Genomic DNA, 26,676 nt, shown 5'->3' with positions numbered 1-26,676 from the left:
ACTGTCCGGTGCGCCATCGAACAGACAGCCTCCACCAACGGTCAAGTTTGGTGGTTGGGGCTATAAATACCCCAACCACCCCCACATTAATTGCATCCAAGTTTTCCACTTCTCAACCACTTACAAGAGCTAGGCATTCAATTCTAGACACACCAAAGAGATCAAATCCTCTCCAATTCCACAAAAGGCTTTAGTGATTAGCGAGAGAGATTGGCCGTGTTCTTTTGAGCTCTTGCGCTTGGATTGCTTCTTTTCTTTCTCACTTGCTCTTATGATCAACACTCAATTGTAATCAAGGCAAGAGGCACCAATTGTGTGGTGGCCCTTGCGGGGAAGTTTTGTTCCCGGCTTTGATTTGAGAAGAGAAGCTCACTCGGTTCGAGGGACCGTTTGAGAGAGGGAAGGGTTGAAAGAGACCCGGCCTTTGTGGCCTCCTCAATGGGGAGTAGGTTTGCGAGAACCGAACCTCGGTAAAACAAATCCGCGTGTCACACTCTTCATTTGCTTGCGATTTGTTTTGCGCCCTCTCTCGCGGACTCGTTTATATTTCTAACGCTAACCCGGCTTGTAGTTGTGTTTATATTTGTAAATTTCAGTTTCGCCCTATTCACCCCCCCTCTAGGCGACTATCAATTGGTATCGGAGCCCGGTTCTTCATTAGAGCCTAACCGCTCGAAGTGATGTCGGGAGATCACGCCAAGAAGGAGATGGAGACCGGCGAAAAGCCCACTACAAGCCATGGGAGCACTTCATCGGAAGAGTCCCGCACCAAAAGGAAGGAGAAGAAGAACTCCTCCAAAGGGAAGGAGAAGAAGTCTTCTTCACACCACAAGGAGAAGAAGGAGAAATCTTCTTCTCACAAGACACGTCGGAGTGGGGACAAGAAAAACAGGATGAGGAAAGTGGTCTACTACGAGACCGATTCTTCATCGCCATCCACCTCCGGCTCCGACGCGGCGTCCGTCACTTCTAAGCGCCAAGAGCGCAAGAAGTATAGTAAGATCCCCCTACGCTACCCTCGCATTTCCAAACATACACCTTTACTTTTCGTCCCATTAGGGAAACCACCAACCTTCAATGGTGAAGATTATGCTAGGTGGAGTGATTTAATGCGATTTCATCTAACCTCACTCCATAAAAGTATATGGGATGTTGTTGAGTTTGGTGCACAGGTACCATCCGTAGGGGATAAAGACTATGATGAGGATGAGGTGGCCCAAATCGAGCACTTCAACTCTCAAGCGACAACAATACTCCTCGCCTCTCTAAGTAGAGAGGAGTATAACAAAGTGCAAGGGTTGAAGAGCGCCAAGGAGGTTTGGGATGTGCTCAAAACCGCTCACGAAGGAGATGAGCTCACAAAGATCACCAAGCGGGAGACGATCGAGGGGGAGCTCGGTCGGTTCCGGCTTCGCAAAGGGGAGGAGCCACAAAACATGTACAACCGGCTCAAGACCTTGGTGAATCAAGTGCGCAACCTCGGGAGCAAAAAGTGGGATGACCACGAGATGGTTAAGGTTATTCTAAGATCTCTTATTTTCCTTAATCCTACTCAAGTTCAATTAATCTGTGGCAACCCAAGGTATACACTAATGACCCCCGAGGAAGTAATCGGGAATTTTGTAAGTTTTGAGTGCATGATCGAAGGCTCGAGGAAGATCAACGAGCTTGATGATCCCTCCACATCCGAAGCTCAACCCGTCGCATTCAAGGCGACGGAGGAAAAGAAGGAGGAGTCTACACCAAGTAGACAACCAATCGACGCCTCCAAGCTCGACAATGAGGAAATGGCGCTCGTCATCAAGAGCTTCCGCCAAATCCTCAAACAAAGGAGAGGGAAAGACTACAAGTCCCACTCCAAGAAGGTTTGCTACAAGTGTGGTAAGCCCGGTCACTTTATAGCTAAATGTCCATTATCAAGTGATAGTGACAGGGGCGACGACAAGAAGGGGAGAAGAAAGGAGAAGAAGAGGTACTACAAGAAGAAGGGCGGCGATGCCCATGTTTGTCGCGAGTGGGACTCCGACGAAAGCTCAAGCGACTCCTCCGACGACGAGGACACCGCCAACATCGCCGTCACCAAGGGACTCCTCTTCCCAAACGTCGGCCACAAGTGCCTCATGGCAAAGGACGGCAAAAAGAAGGTTAAATCTAAATCCTCCACTAAATATGAATCCTCTAGTGATGATAATGCTAGTGATGAGGAAGACAATTTGCGTACTCTTTTTGCCAACCTCAACATGCAACAAAAAGAAAAACTTAATGAATTGATTAGTGCCATCCATGAAAAGGATGATCTCTTGGACACTCAAGAGGACTTCCTTATTAAAGAAAATAAGAAGCATGTTAAGGTTAAAAATGCTTACGCTCTAGAAGTAGAAAAATGTCAAAAACTATCTAGTGAGCTAAGCACTTGCCATGAGATGATTGACAACCTTAGACATGAAAATGCTAGTTTAAATGCTAAGGTTGATTCACATGCTTGCAATGTTTCGATTTCCAATCCTAGAGATAATAATGATGATTTGCTTGCTAGATTTGAAGAATTAAATATTTCTCTTGCTAGCCTTAGAGTAGAAAATGAAAATTTAATTGCTAAGGCCAAAGAACTAGATGTTTGCAATGTTACAATTTCCGATCTTAGAGATAATAATGATATCTTGCGTGCTAAGATCGTTGAACTTAATTCATGCAAACCCTCTACATCTAGTGTTGAGCATGTTTCCATTTGTACTAGATGTAGAGATGTTGATATCAATGCTATTCATGATCACATGACTTTAATTAAACAACAAAATGATCATATAGCAATATTAGATGCAAAAATTGCCGAGCATAACTTAGAAAATGAAAAATTTAAATTTGCTAGAAGTATGCTCTATAGTGGGAGACGCCCTGGCATCAAGGATGACATTGGCTTCCAAAGGGGAGACAATGTCAAACTTAATGCCCCTCCTAAAAGATTATCCAACTTTGTTAAGGGCAAGGCTCTCATGCCTCAGGATAACGAGGGTTACATTTTATACCCTGTCGGTTATCCCGAGGACAAAATTAGGAAAATTCATTCTAGGAAGTCTCACTCTGGTTCTAACCATGCTTTTATGTATAAGAGTGAGACATCTAGCTCTAGGCAACCAACCCGTGCTAAGTTGCCTAAGAAGAAAATTCCTAATGCATCAAATGAACATAGTCTTTCATTTAAAACTTTTGATGCATCTTATGTGTTGACTAACAAATCCGGCAAAGTAGTTGCCAAATATGTTGGGGGCAAGCACAAGGGGTCAAAGACTTGTGTTTGGGTACCCAAAGTTCTTGTGTCTAATGCCAAAGGACCCAAAACCATTTGGGTACCTAAAGTCAAGAACTAAACTTGTTTTGTAGGTTTATGCATCCGGGGGCTCAAGTTGGATACTCGACAGCGGGTGCACAAACCACATGACAGGGGAGAAGAAGATGTTCTCCTCCTACGAGAAAAACCAAGATCCCCAACGAGCTATCACATTCGGGGATGGAAATCAAGGTTTGGTCAAAGGTCTTGGTAAAATAGTTATATCTCCTGACCATTCTATTTCCAATGTTTTTCTTGTAGATTCTTTAGATTACAATTTGCTTTCTGTATCTCAATTATGCAAAATGGGCTACAACTGTCTCTTTACTGATGTAGGTGTCACTGTCTTTAGAAGAAGTGATGATTCAATAGCATTTAAGGGTGTGTTAGAGGGTCAGCTATACTTAGTAGATTTTGATAGAGCTGAACTCGACACATGCTTAATTGCTAAGACTAACATGGGCTGGCTCTGGCATCGCCGACTAGCACATGTTGGGATGAAGAATCTTCACAAGCTTCTAAAGGGAGAACACATTTTAGGACTAACAAATGTTCATTTTGAGAAAGAAAGGGTTTGTAGCGCATGCCAAGCAGGAAAGCAAGTTGGTGCTCATCATCCACACAAGAACATCATGACGACCGACAGGCCGCTTGAGCTACTCCACATGGATCTATTCGGCCTGATTGCTTACATAAGCATCGGCGGGAGTAAGTACTGTCTAGTTATTGTGGATAATTATTCTCGCTTCACTTGGGTATTCTTTTTACAGGAAAAATCTCAAACCCAAGAGACCTTAAAGGGATTCTTGAGACGAGCTCAAAATGAGTTTGGCTTAAGGATCAAGAAGATTAGAAACGACAACGGAACGGAGTTCAAGAACTCTCAAATCGAAGGCTTCCTTGAGGAGGAGGGCATCAAGCATGAGTTCTCTTCTCCCTACACGCCACAACAAAATGGTGTAGTGGAGAGGAAGAATCGAACTCTATTGGACATGGCAAGGACCATGCTTGATGAGTACAAGACTTCGGATCGGTTTTGGGCCGAGGCGGTCAACACCGCCTGCTATGCCATCAACCGGTTATATCTTCACCGAATCCTCAAGAAGACATCGTATGAACTCCTAACCGGTAAAAAGCCCAACATTTCATATTTTAGAGTCTTTGGTAGCAAATGCTTTATTCTTGTTAAAAGAGGTAGAAAATCTAAATTTGCTCCTAAGACTGTAGAGGGCTTTTTACTAGGATATGACTCAAACACAAGGGCATATAGAGTCTTTAACAAGTCCACTGGACAAGTTGAAGTTTCTTGTGACGTTGTGTTTGATGAGACTAACGGCTCTCAAGTAGAGCAAGTTGATCTTGATGAGATAGGTATTGAAGAGGCCCCATGCGTCGCGCTAAGGAACATGTCTATTGGGGATGTGTGTCCTAAGGAATCCAAAGAGCCTCCAAATGCACAAGATCAACCATCCTCCTCCATGCAAGCATCTCCACCGACTCAAAATGAGGATGAAGCTCAAGTTGATGAAGTAGAAGATCAAGCAAATGAGCCACCTCAAGATGACGGCAATGATCAAGGGGGAGATGCAAATGATCAAGACAAGGAGGATGAAGAACCAAAGCCGCCACACCCAAGAGTCCACCAAGCAATTCAACGAGATCACCCCGTCGACACCATCCTCGGCGACATTCATAAGGGGGTAACCACTAGATCTCGTGTTGCACATTTTTGTGAGCATTACTCTTTTGTTTCCTCTATTGAGCCACACAGGGTAGAGGAAGCACTACAAGATTCGGATTGGGTGGTGGCGATGCAAGAGGAGCTCAACAACTTCACTAGGAATGAGGTATGGCATTTAGTTCCACGTCCTAATCAAAATGTTGTAGGAACCAAATGGGTCTTCCGCAACAAGCAAGATGAGCATGGTGTGGTGACAAGGAACAAAGCTCGACTTGTGGCCAAAGGATACTCTCAAGTCGAAGGTTTGAATTTCGGTGAAACCTATGCACTCGTAGCTAGGCTTGAGTCAATTCGTATATTATTAGCCTATGCTACTTACCATGGCTTCAAGCTTTACCAAATGGACGTGAAAAGTGCCTTCCTCAATGGACCAATCAAGGAAGAGGTCTATGTTGAGCAACCTCCCGGCTTTGAAGACAGTGAGTACCCTAACCATGTCTATAAGCTCTCTAAGGCGCTTTACGGGCTCAAGCAAGCCCCAAGAGCATGGTATGAATGCCTTAGAGATTTCCTTATTGCTAATGGCTTCAAAGTCGGAAAGGCCGATCCTACACTCTTTACTAAAACTCTTGAAAATGACTTGTTTGTATGCCAAATTTATGTTGATGATATTATATTTGGGTCTACTAACGAGTCTACATGTGAAGAGTTTAGTAGGATCATGACATAAAAATTCGAGATGTCTATGATGGGGGAGTTGAAGTATTTTCTAGGATTTCAAGTGAAGCAACTCCAAGAGGGCACCTTCCTAAGCCAAACCAAGTACACTCAAGATATTCTAAGCAAGTTTGGAATGAAGGATGCCAAACCCATCAAGACACCCATGGGAACTAATGGGCATCTCGACCTCGACACGGGAGGTAAGTCCGTGGATCAAAAGGTATACCGGTCGATGATAGGTTCTTTACTCTATTTATGTGCATCTTGACCGGATATTATGCTTTCCGTATGCATGTGTGCAAGATTCCAAGCCGACCCTAAGGAAGCTCACCTTACGGCCGTAAAACGAATCTTGAGATATTTGGCTTATACTCCTAAGTTTGGGCTTTGGTATCCTAGGGGATCCACATTTGATTTGATTGGATATTCGGATGCCGATTGGGCGGGGTGCAAAATCAATAGGAAGAGCACATCGGGGACTTGCCAGTTCTTGGGAAGATCCTTGGTGTCTTGGGCTTCAAAGAAGCAAAATTCAGTCGCTCTTTCCACCGCCGAAGCCGAGTACATTGCCGCAGGCTATTGTTGCGCGCAATTGCTTTGGATGAGGCAAACCCTGCGGGACTACGGTTACAAATTGACCAAAGTCCCTTTGCTGTGTGATAATGAGAGTGCAATCAAGATGGCGGATAATCCCGTCGAGCATAGCCGCACTAAGCACATAGCCATTCGGTATCACTTTTTAAGGGATCACCAACAAAAGGGAGATATCGAGATTTCTTACATTAACACTAAATATCAATTAGCCGATATCTTTACCAAGCCTCTTGATGAACAAACTTTTAACAAACTTAGGCATGAGCTAAACATTCTTGATTCTAGGAATTTCTTTTGTTGACTTGCACACATAGCTCATTTATATACCTTTGATCATGTCTCTTTCATATGCTATGACTAATGTATTTTCAAGTCTATTTCAAACCAAGTCATAGGTGTATTGAAAGGAATTGGTGTCTTCGGCGAAGACAAAGGCTTCCATTACGTAACTCATCCTTCGTCGTCACTCCAAGCAACTCTCCATTCTTGGGGGAGAAAGCATGAGCACAAAGCAAAAGGACTCCATCTTTGGTATAATCTTCACTCATTTGTTTTGACCAAAGAGGGAGAATGTAACTCAAGGGCTCTAATGATTCCGTTTTTGGCGATTCATGCCAAAGGGGGAGAGAGTAAGAGCCCAAAGCAAAAGGACCGCACCACCACCAATTTCAAAAACTTCGTGTTTCCAAGAATATTATCAAGTGGTATCCTATTATGTTCAAAAGGGGGAGAAAGTAGTATTTCAAAAAGATATATCAAAACCCTCTTGAACACTAAGAGGAGGACCTCATTTAGGGGGAGTTTTGTTTAGTCAAAGGAAAAGCATTTGAAACAGGGGGAGAAAGTTTCAAATCTTGAAAATGCTTTGCAAAATCTTATTTATTTATCTTTGACTATTTGCAAAAGAACTTTGAAAAGGATTTACAAAAATAGTTTGCAAAAACAAAACATGTGGTGCAAGCATGGTCCAAAATATTAAGAATGAAAGAAACAATCCATGTATATCTTGTAAGTATTTCTATTGGCTCAATTCCAAGCAACCTTTACACTTACATTATGCAAACTAGTTCAATTATGCACTTCTATATTTGCTTTGGTTTGTGTTGGCATCAATCACCAAAAGGAGGAGATTGAAAGGGAATTAGGCTTACACCTAGTTCCTAAATAATTTTGGTGGTTGAATAGCCCAACACAAATTATTGGACTAACTAAGTTTGCCCAAGTGTATAGATTATACAGGTGTAAAAGGTTCACACTCAGCCAATAAAAAGATCAAGTTTTGGATTCAACGAAAGGAGCAAAGAGGCAACCGAAGGCACCTCTGGTCTGGGGGCACCGGACAATGTCCGGTGCACCAGAGGACTCCAACTCCAACTTGCCACCTTCGGGAAAATCCAGAGCCGGCGCGCTATAATTCACCGGACTGTCCGGTGTACACCAGACAGTGTCCGGTGCTCCAACGGGACGCAGCTCTAGAACTCGCCAGCCTCGGGATTTTACGAAGGCTGCTCCGCTATAATTCATCGGACTGTCCGGTGCAACCGCGGAGCAACGGCTATTTCGGCGCCAACGGCTACCTGCGACGCATTCAATGCGCGCGCAGCGCGCGCAGATGTCAGGCATGCCCAAACTGGCGCACCGGACATCCAACAGTACATGTCCGGTGTGCACCGGACATCCAGGCGGGCCCAGAAGTCAGAAGCTCCAACGGTCAGAATCCAACGACATTGATGACGTGGCGGGGGCACCGGACATGTCCGGTGTGCACCGGACTGTCCGGTGCGCCATCGAACAGACAGCCTCCACCAACGGTCAAGTTTGGTGGTTGGGGCTATAAATACCCCAACCACCCCCACATTCATTGCATCCAAGTTTTCCACTTCTCAACCACTTACAAGAGCTAGGCATTCAATTCTAGACACACCAAAGAGATCAAATCCTCTCCAATTCCACAAAAGGCTTTAGTGATTAGCGAGAGAGATTGGGCGTGTTCTTTTGAGCTCTTGCGCTTGGATTGCTTCTTTTCTTTCTCACTTGCTCTTGTGATCAACACTCAATTGTAATCAAGGCAAGAGGCACCAATTGTGTGGTGGCCCTTGCGGGGAAGTTTTGTTCCCGGCTTTGATTTGAGAAGAGAAGCTCACTCGGTCCGAGGGACCGTTTGAGAGAGGGAAGGGTTGAAAGAGACCCGGCCTTTGTGACCTCCTCAACGGGGAGTAGGTTTGCGAGAACCGAACCTCGGTAAAACAAATCCGCGTGTCACACTCTTCATTTGCTTGCGATTTGTTTTGCGCCCTCTCTCGCGGACTCGTTTATATTTCTAACGCTAACCCGGCTTGTAGTTGTGTTTATATTTGTAAATTTCAGTTTCGCCCTATTCACCCCCCTCTAGGCGACTATCAAATAGAAGTATCAAGTGAATGAAGGAGCATCTTTCTGTTGTTCACCCGTCGTCACCTTGCCTGCTCCTTTCTCTTCATTCGCCGAAGCAGCAACATTCTTGCACAGTGTGTTCTCTTCTCCCGTTAATGAAGCAGCAACCTTGCATCCTCCCGTCTTCGAAGCAGCCACCTTGCCTTCATCCTCCGTCGTCGAAGCAGCAACCTTGCCTTCCTCCTCCGTCGCCGAAGCAGCAACATGGCCTCCTCCCTTCACCGCGTCCTCCCTAGCATCTTCATCGGAAGATGTGTAATCTGCCAGCACCGCCCCCATCCGGCGTCGAGGGATTGTGGGGCGGATGTAAGGGTGCTGGCGCTGGCAAACGGGGGCTTGGATGGAGCGACGGCGATGGCCTTGTAGGTAAGCCTTTCGCCATTTCCAGCTAGGGTCAGATTCTTGACTCGATGATGGAGAATAGTAGGGCGGAGGAACTGGATCCATCTCGTAGTTGAGAGAGGGCGGCTACTGATGGTGGGAGCAGCGATGGCTGCTGGGATTTATCGCTTGGATGAGAGGAGGCCAAGAGTCCGTTGGTGTGAGAATGAAGTGAACGCGTGTGTGAAACGAGGAGATAACTACGGTGGAATTGAGGTGTAGACCACGAACGACACATAATTCTAGACAAATAAAATGAGCTAAAACGCCAGTTAAACTTAGACGGAGGGAGTAGATGAATAGTAATATTAATGGCACCAATGAGAAGAAGCTAAAATAACGGTGAACTCTTGGGTAGCAAAACGGAGCAGATCGCGGCCGCTAATCCGCTCGCAGGCTCGCAGTTTGTGGCATAAGTTTTTTAGAACATGGTTATACATACGACTTCAGCTGTTAGTTCATATATTTGTAATGTGAACGTTAACCGATAACATTTAACTATATTTATTTAAGTCTAATCATAATCAGATACAATACTAAAAACTGATACCATCATATTATTGTTGGTAATCAAGTGTGAATCATTACGTACATTTTATGAACCAAACGATAACTCAGTGGTAGATTTAGCTACGACTAGAGTCATCTACTGGCTCCTAATTTATTAGTTCATAACAAGAGGCAACAATAATTATGGATTAACTTCAGTCGTACGAACCATTCCTACATTAACCATTTTTAATTTTTTTTTCGTGGCCGGTAAGATTGTTAGGGATGGATTTGGATGTCTGGACATCGGAATTATTCATATTCGTATTGATGAAACCATTTAAAACTTATTTTTATTACTAATTACTACTTTATCCGTTATATTATATAAGTCGTAACCACATCTATTTCAATGACTAAAAATGTATTTAATTCACTCTATCAACAAAAGTACTACTGCATCGATGTACGTATATCTAGAGAGAACATGTCTTATATTATGGGACAAGAATAAAATGAGTTACGCCTCGTCTTATGGGTTGAAAGGAGTAATTAAAAATGATTTTAATTATAATAATATACTAGAAAATGATGTACACCATAAAAAATATTTATATGATAAATAAATAATTATGTTAATCTTACATAGTGATATACAATGATTAATTTTAATTATACCAATTAAATGAATTATTGCATACCTAATTATAGAAATTGTAAGGTAATATGTAAATGTGGTAAAAAATTAAATTTGGCATGCACACATATTTTGATGGTAAAAGTATGATATAAAAGTTTCAAAAGATTTTAATTTTTGTGTCAATGTGTTCACAATAGAGCACATCTCAACTAAGTTTAATAAACGTTCAACTGTAACTCTCCACTTTACACTATGTAGATTAATTTCTTCACTATTTTTATTCAAATTTTGGTATACATTAATATAGGTTATTTGTTGTGGGCCTTTCTCTTACGAAGGTCCTAAAAAATGTGACTAACCATATGTTATCAGTACGAGATGAACTATTACAGGAGGTTTCGACTCCCGGATAAAGATCTTCTCTGATGGCGAAAGTATACGCGATGTAAAGGAGTAACCCGAAGGTGATAGGAATAAGCGTCGAAGTTATTGCCGGAGAGCTTCGGATTGATATGGTTACGAAGACCAAGGACGATACCGACTTAAAGGGGGAAAAGACTATTTAGTCCGTGATAATTTGTATTATGATTACAAGTAAATGTCAAGGACATGAATGTAATTTTGTCCGGGTTGTGTCCCATGCCTATAAATAGATGAACAATAGCACCGTACTGTTCATGCTGGATAGTAATCGCTGTCGAGCCATTCTCGCTCTCTCGCTTTCCAACAAGCCGAAGGTACCATTGTAATAACAATATTGTTAATACTTATGCATGTTAAATGAAGATAGATGAATCATAAATATATAACAAATATTGTCTTCATTCTTCTGCATTCTATCATTTTACTACTTATATCCATCTTTATATTGTAAAATGATGAAGGTGTGTCCTTCATGACCTTCGTCTGAAGATCATTATATTCGAGAGAAAATAATGTTTCGAAGGACAAAAGTATTTAACCATAAACAATCGTGTTGCCTTATTCTTGATTAATAGCATCTGAGAACAAGTGAACAACACTGGAGTATTCATTCATTTTTGGATGATAAATTTAATTTTCTTAGGACATTTACTATTTAAAATCAATTAATTGAATTACTGTATACCTATTTATAGAATTTATAAATTGATATGCAAATATGGTTAAAAATTCTGAAAGTGGCATGGACACATATCTTGTTGATAAAGCATGACATAAAGGTTTTAAAATATTTTACAACTTTTGTGTCAAAGTGTTAATAAGAGCATCTCTAACTATGTGTCCTATAAAGTGCCCTAAAAATAAAAATAGATATATTTTATAGATTTTAGGCACCGATAAAAATTAAGCTCCAGCAATAAAGCCCTAAATAAAGTGATTAATTGAAATATGTTAATCTACTCCGTTTGTTTGGAAAGGAATTTTTTATGAAGTGTCCGTTCGTTTAGATCTAGATACGGGGCAACCTCATAAGGTGTAGTATATTAGTGACAACACAGGAGGTGACCTATATTTTTTTGACAATTTTTTTTGTAAAATAGAGTACTGTTTGAGTAGTTTTTTAGCTTGAGCCCTATAATTTAATTTAGGGCACTAAGATACGTCACTGTTGGAATGCTCTAAATGGAACACATCTCAAATCTTTACTACTCTATAAGGAGGTAGGGAGGGCGTCCACACTTCACCATGCCCCCGCCCCTGCCCGGACGTCGCGCAAGCCCCGCCTGCCCACGGAAATTTCGCCCGCACCGTGCCCCCAATCTCGCGATGCCCCCGACCGCCTCCCCGCCGTGACAGCCGCCTCGACGTCCTCACCACGGCTCACGATGCCCCCCGTCAATCTATCGTCTGTGTCCCCCTTCCTCCCTGCGTCTCCCTCTCATCCTCTATCGCAGTCAGCTCCTCAGCGAGATCCACGACCGGGTCTCCTCCTCGGCGAGATCCATGGCCGGGCAAGCCCATCCTGCCCACGCTGCTCTCCATGGAATAGCGGTCCCAGCAGATCTCCTCTCCCCCGCGGTCCACTCCCCCAACGAGCTGCTCTCCATGGAACACCGGGGTCGCGGTCTCCTACTCGGCGAGATCCATGGCTGGCGTCCTCCTCTGCTGCTGAGCCCACCTCCCGCATCTCTGATCGAGGCTCTGCTCGATTCGGTGCTTCGTTGTGTCCATGGGTGGTTTCAGCTGGGCCTCTGGAGTAAGTGATGGATTTAAAGATGAGTTATCCACCGGCAAGCCCCTACTGAAATTTGCCTCCAGATTAACTAAATTAGATATCCAATCCTCTCCATCGATCCCTGTTGGTCAAAGGAGGCAAGGCAAAAGACCTAAAGATTATTTATTATCATCATTGTTATTATTAACCAAACAACAATATATCTTTCAGTAATCGCTGAAAGACTTCAGAAACTGATTGGAGGAGGCCGGTGCGCATGCAGGCGGTGGACAACCTGACGCTGCGTCGGTTCCTGCGCGCGCGCGACCACGACGTGGACAAGGCCTCCGCCATGTTCCTCAAGTTCCTCAAGTGGCGGAGGGAGGCGGCGCCCGGCGGCTCCGTGCCGGAGGAGCAGGTGAGGAGGGAGCTGTCGCAGGACAAGCTGTGCATGGGCGGCGTTGACAGGGCCGGCCGCCCCATCCTCGTCGCCTTCGCGGCCAGGCACTTCTCCGCCGGCCATGACATGGCAGAGTTCAAGAGTACGCACTTGTTGTGACACTGCTAGCTGCTCCGTCCATGCATGTCTATGTCTTCCCTCCTTGGTCGTTGGTCCTTGCTAACATTTGTGTGCCGTCCGACCTGAACCGTACCTGCCTGAACACAGTTAGCTGCTCTTAATTGTGCAGGTTTTGTTGTCTACTTCTTCGACAAGATCTGTGCCAGGTAATCATCATCTAGCTAGCTAGCGGCAAGTTCTTCCGAGTTTCTGGTTGATTTGATCTGCCACGCGCTGCAAAACACCGTCTCAGCTCGTAATAATTTAATCTATGCAGAATCCCCAGAGGGCAGGAGAAATTCCTCTGCATCGTTGATCTCAAGGGCTGGGGTACTCAAACTGTGACGTCCGGGCATACATTGCCGCTATAGAGATCTTGCAGGTATACGTTCATGTTCATCCATCACTTACTACTAGGTCCTCTTGAATTTTTTACAATTCCAGAAACTTATCTATCAAAGTGAAATAATATGATACTCCTATCATCTCATTGGGATTTTGGCTTAAATTCTCCATTTAGCTCCTGCACATTTGTAACATGCGTCTTGTTTAAAAAAGATGATAGGAATCATTCTAGCATGTGCTAATCTGATATACTTTATGCAAGATATGAAAGCCATTTCTTCAGGGGCCACTAATATTTATTTATCAGAGGAAGATCTTTGGTCTTCTTTGCAAAATGGTTCTAGAACAGGATACAAAAAACCTGATGAACAATCTATTAGTTTCTAAAGATTTCTTGATGCTTTGGTATTTTTAGAAATGAAAATTTCTTATAAAACAAAGTCTGGATTCCTCTTTGACTGAATCTACTAAGCCATTTTAGCTGGTTAACTGTTTTAATTTATTTGGTTTTTTCCAAGTGTTCTCACTCATTTGACCCGAGTCAACACAAATTCTCTTGTTCGGTAAAATGCTAAGCCACTTTTTGTAATGTCGTATAAGAGTCAGTTTCTTATGTTCCCAGAAATATTAGTATTTCTACAGGTTAACAAGGTACATACAAAGAAGGCGGCTGCTCCCAAGATTGCTAAACAAGAGTCCAGTGATGATGACACTAGCGACGAGACCTTTGAATCTGATGAGGTATGTTATCATTTTTGGGGTTTAATGCTGAAAAAAACCAGCAACCAGCAAATTGAATTGTTAATGTAGTTTTCAGAGTTTTTAGATGCCAATTCATCTTCTCATTAAGGAACCTGCAAAGAAGCCTGTTGCTAAACCCTTGGCTGCAGTTGCAAAAAATGGTTCGAAGACGGTCAAGCAAGAGAGCAGCAGCGATGAGGACAGTTCTGAAGATGAGTCGGATGACGACAGTGATGATGTGAGTTGAAGTTTCCTCGGCGTCCCTGCATCGCTTCCACCAGCCCTCCCCACACGCGGCGACAGGGTCGTCGTCGTCCCGGCTCCGCGTCGGCCACACCCGAACGATCGTCTCCATGTCGTGTCGTCTCCAGTTATGCGAGCGAGGCTGGATAAGGTCGTGGGGTTCCAACAAGGTGGTGCAGCTCCATTCGTCCCTCCACCTCACCCGCCGGCCATCTCTCGATTCCTTTTTGTGTGCTCAGTTTTTTCTTTGTGTGTCATGAGTTTCAGAACTTGATTGGGATGGTTTTTGTGCCATGAGAATTAGGGTTTGATAGGGATGATTTGGGTATCAGTTCTTACGGTCACTGGAATTTGCATATTGTCATAGTCTAATGCCATTAAATTTTGAGGGTAGCGATATTGTTTTCAACCTATTGAATAGGGTATATGATGATGTTGGCAAGCGCTGGAGCAGGTAATATTTTGTTAAAGTTTTCATGTCGTTCCTCCACTGCCATGGCTTGATCTGTGAGGATCCATACATGCATATGGTTTATGCATGTAAGTTTTCTCCTTCCCTTGCTTTACACATCTGCCATATCATGCATGACAAACACATCAGTTTTGGCCCTAATGTTCCAGTGTGTTTTTGTGTAACTTTGTCCCTTTCTTTGTACCAAGATTTTCTTCATTAGGTCTGCGTGGGCTACCAGGGATTAAGGTTAATGATTCAATTATGCTCTTTGTATTGTGCTTATGGTTGAGTATGGCGTTTAACACTAACTACGAGATAGGTCAGAACAGAATTGGAAGACCAGCTTCTCTACACATATAGATGCCATTTTCTCGATGGGGAGTTCAGTGATTTCAAGGCGCTGCCTAGAGCAAGTGGATAATTGAGTGATTTTCAGGAGCTCCTACACTATTTGTATGAACTAACGTAAGTTCCACCAGTAACAAGTAAATATTAAAAATCACAATGATTATATGCTGAACTGATGTTCCTTTTTCTCATGCAAGCAAAATTGTAACTCTTCATTTTCCCTTTCGTTCCAGTCTTTCTGATCATAAGTGGGATGATGCGAACTATCTGGAGCCCAAACAGATCAACAGGTATTTGACAAGAGTGGTTAATATTTGCGGTCATTTTATATTGCACAGGAAGAATTCCAACTAGAACTGTTTAAGAATCTGCTTGGCAATTATACTCATTTGTATTTCATCACTATTGTATTGTGCTTTAAGCAATTTTGGCATCAGTTAAATTAACATGAAATTGCCTTTGCAGACGTTTGGTCTTTTCAATGCCAAACCAAGGGGTGTCATTGATTTTGGTGATTTCATCCGAGATGTAAATGTTTTCATCCAAATAACCCATATGAAGAAAATAAATAACATTTTCCCATGGTGACTGTAGGAGTCAGACTTGGGGTAGGCCTAGCTTGGCCTGGGGCTTAGCTATAGCAGGGCCAAGGTTAAATAACATTTTACCATGGCGATTGTAGGATTCATAATAGGGGAGGGCCTAGCTTGGCCTGGGGCTTAGCTATAGGAGGGCCAAGATGAAGTTGAATGTGAATCATGTTCACACCATTGTGATCGTGACAATCTTTCTTTTGGGTTCGCTTGACAAGGACATAAATCCTTCCCCATGGTAGTCAGGTTTGTTCCTTGTTCTCCTACAGAACTCTTTATTGTTAATTATCTAATAGATATCGTAAACAATATTTATAGACAATGTGCTCTGGTCGGAAACTCTGAGAATATGAATATGCCAATTTTCCTTTAGTATGATTATTTATTGCTTTGTCAACAAAACACTTCAGCGAATGGTTCTCATGGCACTTTCCATATATTAGCGTCAGTACATGAGTTCTCCTTTTTATACTTGGTGATTTACAGTCTGTGCATGGTGACTTTGTCTGCAGATGACTACCGTAATAAAGATGAAGTTAGTGTTCTCACGGAGGAATTCAAGACCCAACTTACCATTAGGGAGGATCTGTTCATCACAACCAAGGTTGTCTGATTTACAGAATGATACATTTTGTATTATGGAGGACTGGCCTTTCCAAAATGGATGCGACCATTAAAATTGTGCCCCATGAATTGGTAATGAGGGTTGGGATGTCATGCACTGCTAATTCACTCGGGATGTATATAATTTGTGTGATATAACATTTGTCTGTAATTAAAAATTCTAAATTAACTTTTTAGAAATAATTTGTGTGATGTTGATAATGTTTTGCACACGGATTTTGCATATTATAGTGATGTTTGTCGTTTCGTATTAATGTTTCATACAAATCTTTTACTTCCGTCGCAACGTACGAGCACATATTTATAACAATATAACACAGATATGTACATAAGTTATCATGTTATTATACGGTTCCGTTGCAACGCACGGGCACTCACCTAGTAAGTTTTATAAGCATTCAACTACTACTCTCCATTTCACACTGTATAAACTAATTTCATCATTACTTTTATTTACACTTTGCGGCACACTTTCATAAAGGATCATTTTCATTTTGAAAATTGATAAATTCCAATTTCTTGGCACATTTATTATTTTATATCAATTAAATGTATTACTATGTATGTATTTATAGGAATTGTAAAAGAATATATAAATATGGTAAAAAAATTATGACTATAAACTTAATAAAACGAATTGATACTTATTATAAGGTTATGTGCCAAATCAAACAAGTATCTAAATGTGAATCTGAATTCGATCTATCCTTTTGTATTCGTATTCTATAATATTTATATCGTATAATATTCACATTTGTATATGAATTAAATTAAATATGGTAAATAGTGAGATGGTCTTTATGCGTATCCGATGGTTGTGATGTCGGATCGCGCTTGCGGCTTGCCGCAGTCGATCCGAATCGCAACGCCCGAATATACCACTCCTCCCTGCTTGCCTCCCGCTGATATGATATCCGTCCATTCCAATCCCCCTCTTCCGCTCCGCCTCCCTCTAGCTCCTCTCCCTCTCGCAGCCATCCTCGTCCCCCCAAGAATCCGGACGTCGTTTGTCCCCTCCTTTTCTGGTAAGCACTTGCTGCCTTGCTCGGATGGGTTGCTGCTTCTGTTCGGCGGATTCTTTGTTGCGAGCTTCTATATTCAAATCTCTACATCCAGCTTGCTGCGGATTCGCTTGCAGTTAGAGACCGACGTGTTTGAGGTTTTAGCTGTCCCGGATATAATAAACTCGGTGTTTTCTTCATTTGTTCGGAAACTTTAGTTATTTTCTCTTAAATATGCTTGTTAGAAGAGCGATTGGGGAAGAGGTCTCACTTATTGCTGGGAGCATAAGCTTTCATTAAAAAAGGTATAATAGTTAATTGGGATAATGTGTCTTTGAATCTGTATATCAAAAAAGGGACAAGTTCACAAGGCTAAGACAAGTCCACAGGAACTAATACAAGTTACAGTATGTTGTCAAATGTCAATTGAAGGAAGTAGTGTTTTCCTATCTAACTTGCTCTGTATGTTCATCTTTTACCTATTTGGTATCTAGTTTTCCGCCCTCCTTTACTGACCCTAATTTATGTCTACTACTCTGTAGGGCGTTTACATCTTTAAGCTCAAAGAGAAAGGATTATGAAAATGGCGCACTTGATCACTAATTGCAGCTTTCAGACATTCTCGAGTTCTCCTAATTACTGCCGCAATATTGGGCAACTACAGAACTCAAAATCTTCAAATCTGTCCCTCAAATCTTGTTCCAGGAGACAAAAGAAGTCATATGTTACCTGTGCTAGCGCTGCCGTACAAGGACAGACACAAACACCTCTTACTGGTAGCCAGCAAGCTTATGAGCATTCATCCTCCAAACCTAAAAAGGTAATGGTTATTGGTGGAGATGGATACTGTGGGTGGGCAACAGCACTTCATCTCTCAAACAAAGGTTATGAGGTTGCGATTGTTGATAATCTTGTCCGCCGTGCTTTTGATAACCAACTCGGTCTTGATTCCCTTACCCCCATAACCTCCATCCAGAATCGTGTCCGTAGATGGAAGTCTCTCACTGCTAAGACAATCCAGCTCTTTATCGGTGACATATGTGATTTTGAATTCCTCTCAGAAGCCTTCAAGTCTTTTGAGCCGGATGCCGCTGTCCACTTTGGCGAGCAAAGATCCGCGCCATACTCTATGATTGATCGTTCGCGGGCAGTCTACACACAGCATAACAATGTCATTGGGACACTTAATGTCTTGTTTGCCATAAAGGAATACAGTGAAGAGTGCCATCTTGTTAAGCTAGGAACTATGGGTGAGTATGGAACACCAAACATTGACATCGAAGAGGGGTTTATCACTATTACTCACAATGGAAGAACAGACACCTTGCCTTATCCAAAACAAGCCAGCTCTTTCTATCATCTGAGCAAAGTGCATGATTCCCACAACATAGCATTTACATGCAAGGCTTGGGGTATAAGGGCCACTGATCTTAACCAAGGTGTGGTCTATGGTGTCAGAACAGATGAAACTGCAATGCACGAAGAGCTATCTAACAGATTTGATTACGATGGGGTCTTTGGGACCGCACTAAATAGGTTCTGTGTTCAGGCTGCTGTTGGGCATCCACTTACAGTTTATGGAAAAGGTGGTCAGGTATGTCTTTGTTATAGCGCGGTGCCAAATAACTCCCCCCTCTTCTTTTTTGAAATATGTCTATGGTCGAAATTGTTAGCGTGCATCAATCAGATCAATACTTAAAATGCCAGTGGTTGAAATCACTACTCGCATTTTGTCATAAATCTTGGGAACTGAAAAATCATGTTAGCTCTACCTCAACAAGTATTGAAATTGAATTTGTCTTCTTTTCCTGCTAAATGCTCCAGAATAGTGATTTGGTAACCTGCTTGTTATATATTCTGAGTCTGTTACTCCGATGACCTCACTGATTTTCTTAAGGTCGCCTATTTGGGAGAACTCCGCAACAGTTTCTTTATCTCACATGGTACTCCAAACTGCAGACTCCTAAGCTTGTCAAACACAATTATAATAAGTAATGTAATAGGCTGTGCTTCTGCTTATACATACAAACACTGCTCTTCAAATATCACACGCAAAAGCGACCATCGCATAGTCATTAGCTATCAAAGAAGTTAAGAAGTGTGGTCTAAAATTTACTGAACATTCTTCTCAGTTACCACTTCAAATTACTTTTAGATCAGCATAGTGTGGCATAAATTTACTGAACAAACTTTTTCTTCCTATCCGCTCCAGACCCGGGGATATCTGGACATCAGAGACACTGTACAGTGCGTGGAGCTAGCAATAGCCAACCCAGCCAAACCTGGCGAGTTCAGAGTCTTCAACCAGTTCACCGAGCAGTTCTCTGTCAATGAGCTAGCCAAACTGGTGACTGCGGCAGGAGCGAAGCTTGGGCTAGAAGTGGAGACCAAATCGATACCCAACCCACGAGTCGAGGCTGAGGAGCACTACTACAACGCCAAGCACACGAAGCTTATTGAGCTCGGCCTGGTGCCCCACCTGCTCTCGGACTCCCTGCTCGACTCGCTTCTCAATTTTGCCATTCAATACAAGGATCGGGTCGACACGGCACAGATCATGCCCAGTGTGTCGTGGAAGAAGATGGGTGCCAAGCCACGGACAGTCTCTGTTTAGAGGGTGATTCAACTTCCCCTGGGTTATAATATCAACCATGGCATTGACATTATTGACATATGTAATGTAATAATTATGCACGTTAGTATGATTTGCTAGGTAGTGAGGTGTTTATTACGATATTAAATTATATTGTTGCCCGTGCAACTCAAGAGTTCATGTCAGTTGATTCTGCTGCTCACTCGAGCCGCCTTGAGGTCTTACAATGCTCCTGAGGGTTAAGCTGTCACCTGTCACATGTTGCCATTTCGCTGATCGAACTCTGGTGGAACAGATATAGATCAAGATCTTGCAAGAATTGTTATTAGTTTTTTCGGATAATGGAAATTGTATTCCAGCTTTTTTGCATTGTCATGCAGACAGCCAACACGAAAACAAAACACTAATCAGAACATATCACCAACATCAAAGAAGAGAGAAACACTGGTTTTAAACAATATGAATTTAAGGAGCTTCAATTCTTGCATTAGATCGCCATCCATGGCCTGCGAATATGGGCAAATGGGGAAATAGTGTTTCTAGCTTTAGCAAACAATGAACCATGTCACACCCGGATTTAAGGACAAATTTAGGCGCGAATCAAATGTGTGTTAGAATCAAATCTCACACATATGATGACCCATGTTACAGAAACGAATGCCACATCTTTAATATATAATAGAGTTTTGTACAAAATAGTAAAATAATTACATCATACGAATACAATGATTCAGCAACCATAGTTGACTGGGAGACGGCCTAGACCTCTCACGAACTCATCACGACATTTTCCATGCTCTTTGTCCTGCGATACCTGTTATTAACCTAGGGGATGTAAGTACAGTAAGGTTGAGCTCACATACGTTCATCGCTCCATAAGTTGTGAGGAATAATGTGCAGGAGCCCACTTACAGTGGAGCTAATGTGAAGTGTAAGGCTTACCAAATGAGATGGTTAAAGCCGAGCATTGCTTTTAGAGTTGGTCAAAGTTTTATTAGCAGTTACTAAATATAAGTAGATATCAACCCAAATAAATAAGAGATCAAAATTAATAATAACACCTACAATGCAATGCATATGACATATTAAATTTAGTTCCATAAATTAATCATGTGAGAGTCTTGAGTCGCTTTTGATCGTGAGCACGACTGATATACCAGTTTTACACTCTGCAGAGGTTGCGCATCTTTACTCACAAGGCCACAAGTCGTGTTACTCATTTACCACAGGGTTGTATGGACCTCATACACCTCTACTGAGGAAGCGAGGTAGGGTAGCACTACAAGGCCTTTCCAAAGTTCCAATAATTCGAGAAAACCCGCTACGTTTCAGGAAGAATGAAGCATAAAAACCTCATATTGTGGGCCATGTCGTGAGCCGATAACTGGGCACACGTGCTGGCATGGCACGACCCATAATTAGATATATTCTTTTGTGGGCCGTACTTTTGTGGGCCGTGCTTTTGTAGGCCTGTGACGTGCCGGACCAAGCCGGCCCACATGTACATATATACCCATACACCTCTATCGCTCCGGTTGTTGCGCGCACGTAAGGTAGGACGAGCTCATGTGGAGCTGGGCCCACAAATCAGCCACAACTTTGAGGCCCCACACTCCGACCAGACCCGAGAGCACATCGTGCAGGGAGTGTGGCACGTGGGACTCACCCGGCAGCGACTGGAAAAAGGGGGCGCACACGAGGAGGCTGGCGGGGCGGCCCCACGCGGCAGCGGCACATTCCGGAGAAGGGTGCGCGCATGATTGAAATGGCTGGTAGCGGCAGCGGTTGACCCGTGGGGCCAAGATGTCGGCGCCCAGGGTGCGGTTCGCGAGATGGCCAGTGCGCGAGGCTTTGGTGGGGCGAAAGCAAGGCAGCAGACCCAGCTAGGCTTTTTTCTTTTTCTTTTATCATTTCTATGTTTTCTTTTCCTTTTTGATTTAGAATCTGAATTTGATTCAAGTTTAAACCTCAACTTTCGAAAATGCATGAGACCAGGGTTTCAACATGTTTTTGCAGAAATATTTTTATTTATTTTTACTGTATTTATTTATTCATTAATATTTTAAACTACATAGTTATTGAAAGGAATATCCCACTTGTTTTAACACACATGAAAAATCTTCTTGTTATTATATATCTAAATCATATGCTTTAAAGACACAACTACTATTACATAATTTTATACTAAAAGATAGTTTTATCTCAACCCATTTAGAGAATATCCCCAATTATTTTATCCAAAAGAAGAGTTTAACTCATAAGTTGAAAGTCGCCTAGAGAGGGGGTGAATAGGCAAATCTGAAATTTATAAAGTTTAAGCACAACTACAAGCCGGGTTAGCGTTAGAAATATAACCGAGTCCGAAAGAGAGGGCGAAAACAAATCACAAGCGAATAAGAGCGGATGACACGATGATTTGTTTTACCGAGGTTCGATTCTTGCAAACCTACTCCCCGTTGAGGTGGTCACGAAGACCGGGTCTCTTTCAACCCTTTCCCTCTCTCAAACGGTCACCTCACCTAGACCAAGTGAGCTTCCTTCCTTGATTTCCCGGGTCACTTAGACCCCGCAAGGACCACCACACAATTGGTGTCTCTTGCTTTGCTTACAAGCTTTGAGAGTAAGAATGAGAGAAAGAAGAAAGTCAACCAAGCAACAAGAACAACAAAAGAACACGAGCCGACCTTCCCACAAGTCCTAAAAACTAGAGTTGAATTGTGGACTTTGATTTAATCGGAGGCTTTGATTTGTGTCTTGGAGTGTTGTGTATTGCTCTTGTATTGAATGAGGAGTAGTGAATGCTTGGATGCCTTGAAGAGTGGTGGTTGGGGGGGTATTTATAGCCCCAACCACCAAAATGCCCGTTGGGGAAGGCTGCTATCGTATGGCGCACCGGACAGTCCGGTGCGCCAGCCACGTCACCCAACCGTTAGGGTTCGACCGTTGGAGCTTCTGACATGTGGGCCACCGGACAGTCCGGTGGTGCACCGGACAGGTCCTGTTAACTGTCTGGTGCACATCTGCGCCTGCTCTGACTTCTGCGCACGCAGTCCGCGCACTGTAGCGTTGTCAGCCGACCGTTGAACTCGACCGTTGCACTGGCGACCGTTGCTCCGCTTGGCACACCGGATAGTCCGGTGCTACACCAGACGGTCCAGTGAATTATAGCGGAGTGGCTTCCCAAATTCCCGAAGGTGGCAAGTTTGGAGTGATTCTCCCTGGTGCACTGAACACTGTCCTGCGCGCTATACCAGGGCCGCCTTCAGTTGTCTTTTGCTCTTTTTATTTGAACCCTTTCTTGGACTTTTTATTGGTTTGTGTTGAACCTTTAACACTTGTAGAACTTATAATCTAGAGCAAACTAGTTAGTCCAATTATTTGTGTTGGGCAATTCAACCACCAAAATTATTTAGGAAAAGGTGTAAGCCTATTTCCCTTTCAATCTCCCCCTTTTTGGTGATTGATGCCAACACAAACCAAAGCAAATGTATAATTGCAGAATTGAACTAGTTTGCATAATGTAAGTGCAAAGGTTACTTGGAATTAAACCAAATACTTTTCATAAGATATGCATGGATGCTTTCTTCATATTTAATATTTTGGACCACACTTTTACCACTTGTTTTATTTTTGAAAATGTTTTGGAAATTCTTTTTCAAAGTCTTTTGCAAATAGTCAAAGGTATATGAATAAGATTTTGAGAAGCATTTTCAAGATTTGAAATTTTCTCCCCCTGTTTCAAATACTTTTCCTTTGACTAAACAAAACTCCCCCTCAATGAAATTCTCCTCTTAGTGTTCAAGAGGGGTTTAGATATTATTTTTGAAAGAGGTCATACCAATTTGAAATTATATCAAAAATAAGATACTAATTGAAAAACTTCTTTTAATACCAAAAGACTATATTTTTGAAATTTTGGTGGTGGCGCGGTCCTTTTGCTTTAGGCTAATATTTTCTCCCCTTTTGGCATGAATCGCCAAAAACGGATACTTGTGAGTGAAATATAAGCCCTTAATCAAACTTGCTCCCCCTTTGGTAAATAATGTAGGAGTGAAGATTATACCAAATTGGAGAGTAATGCGGAGTGTCGGCGAAGGATGAATAATTTGATGGAGTGGAGTGGAAGCCTTGTCTTCGCCGAAGACTTTATTTCCCTTTCAATCTATGACTTAGCATGAAATATACTTGACAAACACATTAGTCATAGCAAGTGAAAGAGATATGATCAAAGGTATAAAAGAGCTATGTGTGCAAGGAATCAATCAAAGTTCCTAGAATCAAGAATGTTTAGCACATGCCTAAGTTTGGTAAAAGTTTTCTCATCTAGTGGTTTGGTAAAGATATCGGCTAATTGTTCTTTGGTGCTAACATAAGCAATCTCGATATCCCCCCTTTGTTGGTGATCCCTCAAAAAGTGATACCGAATGGCTATGTGCTTAGTGCGGCTGTGCTCAACGGGATTATCCACCATGCGGATTGCACTCTCATTATCACATAGGAGAGGAACTTTGGTTAATTTGTAACCATAGTCCCTAAGGGTTTGCCTCATCCAAAGCAATTGCGTGCAACAATGGCCTGCGACAATGTACTCGGCTTTGGCGGTAGAAAGAGCTACATAATTTTGCTTCTTTGAAGCCCATGACACCAGGGATCTTCCCAAGAACTGGCAAGTCCCTGATGTGCTCTTTCTATCAATTTTACACCCTACCCAATCAGCATCTGAATAACCAATTAAATCAAAAGTGGATCCCTTGGGGTACCAAAGGCCAAACTTAGGAGTATGAACTAAATATCTCAAGATTCGTTTTACGACCCTAAGATGAACTTCCTTAGGATCGGCTTGGAATCTTGCACACATGCATACAGAAAGCATAATATCCGGTCGAGATGCACATAAATAGAGTAAAATCCTATCATCGACCGATATACCTTTTGATCTACGGATTTACCTCCCGTGTCGAGGTCGAGATGCCCATTTGTTCCCATGGGTGTCTTGATGGGCTTGACATCCTTCATCCCAAACTTGGTGAGTATATCTTGAATGTACTTCGTTTGGCTGATGAAGATGCCCTCTTGGAGTTGCTTCACTTGAAATCCTAAGAAATACTTCAACTCCCCCATCATAGACATCTTGATTTTTTGAACCATAATCCTACTAAACTCTTCACAAGTAGATTTGTTAGTAGACCCAAATATGATATCATCAACATAAATTTGGCCTACAAACAAATCATTTGTAATTGTTTTAGTAAAGAGAGTAGGATCGGCTTTTCTGACTTTAAAGCCATTAGCAATAAGGAAATCTCTTAGGCATTCATACCATGCTCTTGGGGCTTGCTTGAGCCCATAAAGCGCCTTAGAGAGTTTATACACATGGTTAGGAAACTCACTATCTTCAAAGCCGGGAGGTTGCTCAACATAGACCTCCTCCTTGATTGGTCCATTGAGGAAGACACTTTTCACGTCCATTTGATAGAGCTTAAAGCCATGGTAAGTAGCATAGGCAAGTAATCTACGAATTGACTCAAGCCTAGCTACGGGTGCATAGGTTTCACCGAAATCCAAACCTTCGACTTGTTAATATCCCTTGGCTACAAGTCGGGCTTTGTTCCTTGTCACCACACCATGATCATCTTGCTTATTGCGGAAAACCCACTTGGTTCCTACAACATTTTGGGTAGGACGTGGAACAAGATGCCAAACCTCATTCCTCGTGAAGTTGTTGAGTTCCTCTTGCATTGCCAACACCCAATCCAAATCCCTTAATGCATCTTCTACCCTGTATGGCTAAATAGAAGACACAAAGGAGTAATGTTCATAAAAATGAGCAACACGAGATCGAGTGGTTACCCCCTTATGAATATCGCCGAGGATGGAGTTCACGGGGTGATCTCTTTGTATTGCTTGGTGGACTCTTGGGTATGGCGGTCTTGGACCATCATCATCTTCCTTGTCTTGATTATTGGCATCTCCCCCTTGATCATTGTCCTCCTCTTGAGGTGGCTCTTCTTGATCTTCATTTTCATCATCTTGAGCTTGATCCTCATCTTGGGTCGGTGGAGATGCTTGATTTGAAGATGATGGTTGATCTTGTGCATGTGGAGGCTCTTTGGATTCCTTAGGACACACATCCTCAATGGACATGTTCCTTAGCGCGACGCACAGAGCCTCTTCATCATCTAGCTCATCAAGATCAATGTTGGAACTTGCTCTCTGGTGCAAGTTGATCCAACGGGGGAGTGTAGCAACGCAAACAGGGTTTTTGCACGAGATGGCAATTGCTCCGTTAATCTCGCCTCTCAAGGGCACTGTGCAGGGGTATTTATAGGTATCTGAGTGCCCAGCGTCCAGTGTTAAGGACGCATGTGCCCTCAGGCACCTAGGTTATCCCCGGAATATTCCCATAAAGCAGGGTTACAGACTGTAATTACAGGGAGACCTTTACAAATTAGGCCCGTAATGCGCAGCGGCCACGCAGAGCCTGTTACAATGGGCCGGATCACACGTGGGCCTCCATGTTGGGTGAGGTCGCAAGATGAGACGACCTCGTCACAGGTCTTCGTCCGGCGACGTGTGGGATGAAGGGTGAGTCTGCCCGTCGTCTTGCCTCCGTTGGTGCAGCGAGGTCGGTGAAGGCATCGAGCGAAGGGTGGCGTCTTCGCCTTCGCCCCAACATTTGCCCTCCGAGGGACCAGTTCGACTAAGTCATCTGGTGCCGAAGACGTCGCTAGATGGTGGAGACGTTGCCCTCGCTCGAAGTGGTTCCGCGGGG

The 26,676-nt window shown here is 42.9% G+C and overlaps 1 protein-coding gene, 1 long non-coding RNA gene and 1 pseudogene across 3 annotated transcripts; all 3 read left to right on the top strand.

The window, feature by feature from the left end:
• The first annotated feature begins 12,013 nt into the window (after positions 1–12,013).
• Positions 12,014–14,591, top strand: LOC103635549 (uncharacterized; annotated as a pseudogene). The gene is made up of 5 exons (XR_002749071.2): positions 12,014–12,945; positions 13,093–13,129; positions 13,240–13,344; positions 13,939–14,048; positions 14,198–14,591. The product of XR_002749071.2 is annotated as an uncharacterized protein (transcript).
• Positions 14,592–14,706: 115 nt separating this feature from the next.
• On the top strand, positions 14,707–16,281 carry LOC118473119 (uncharacterized). Its single transcript, XR_004851994.1, has 3 exons — positions 14,707–15,210; positions 15,327–15,383; positions 16,199–16,281. It is a non-coding gene; the product is annotated as an uncharacterized lncRNA (long non-coding RNA).
• An 851-nt stretch (positions 16,282–17,132) lies between these two features.
• On the top strand, positions 17,133–20,263 carry LOC100282424 (UDP-sulfoquinovose synthase). The gene is made up of 3 exons (NM_001155335.2): positions 17,133–17,335; positions 17,854–18,905; positions 19,524–20,263. Exons 2-3 carry the CDS (start codon positions 17,889–17,891, stop codon positions 19,923–19,925), a joined length of 1,419 nt encoding a protein of 472 aa, NP_001148807.2. The 5' UTR covers positions 17,133–17,335; positions 17,854–17,888; the 3' UTR covers positions 19,926–20,263.
• Positions 20,264–26,676: the final 6,413 nt, after the last annotated feature.

The sequence above is a fragment of the Zea mays genome, chromosome 8 (genome assembly GCF_902167145.1).
Source record: "Zea mays cultivar B73 chromosome 8, Zm-B73-REFERENCE-NAM-5.0, whole genome shotgun sequence".
In the NCBI taxonomy this organism is placed as follows: Eukaryota; Viridiplantae; Streptophyta; class Magnoliopsida; order Poales; family Poaceae; genus Zea; species Zea mays.
This window is presented reverse-complemented; position numbering and strand designations above follow the sequence as displayed.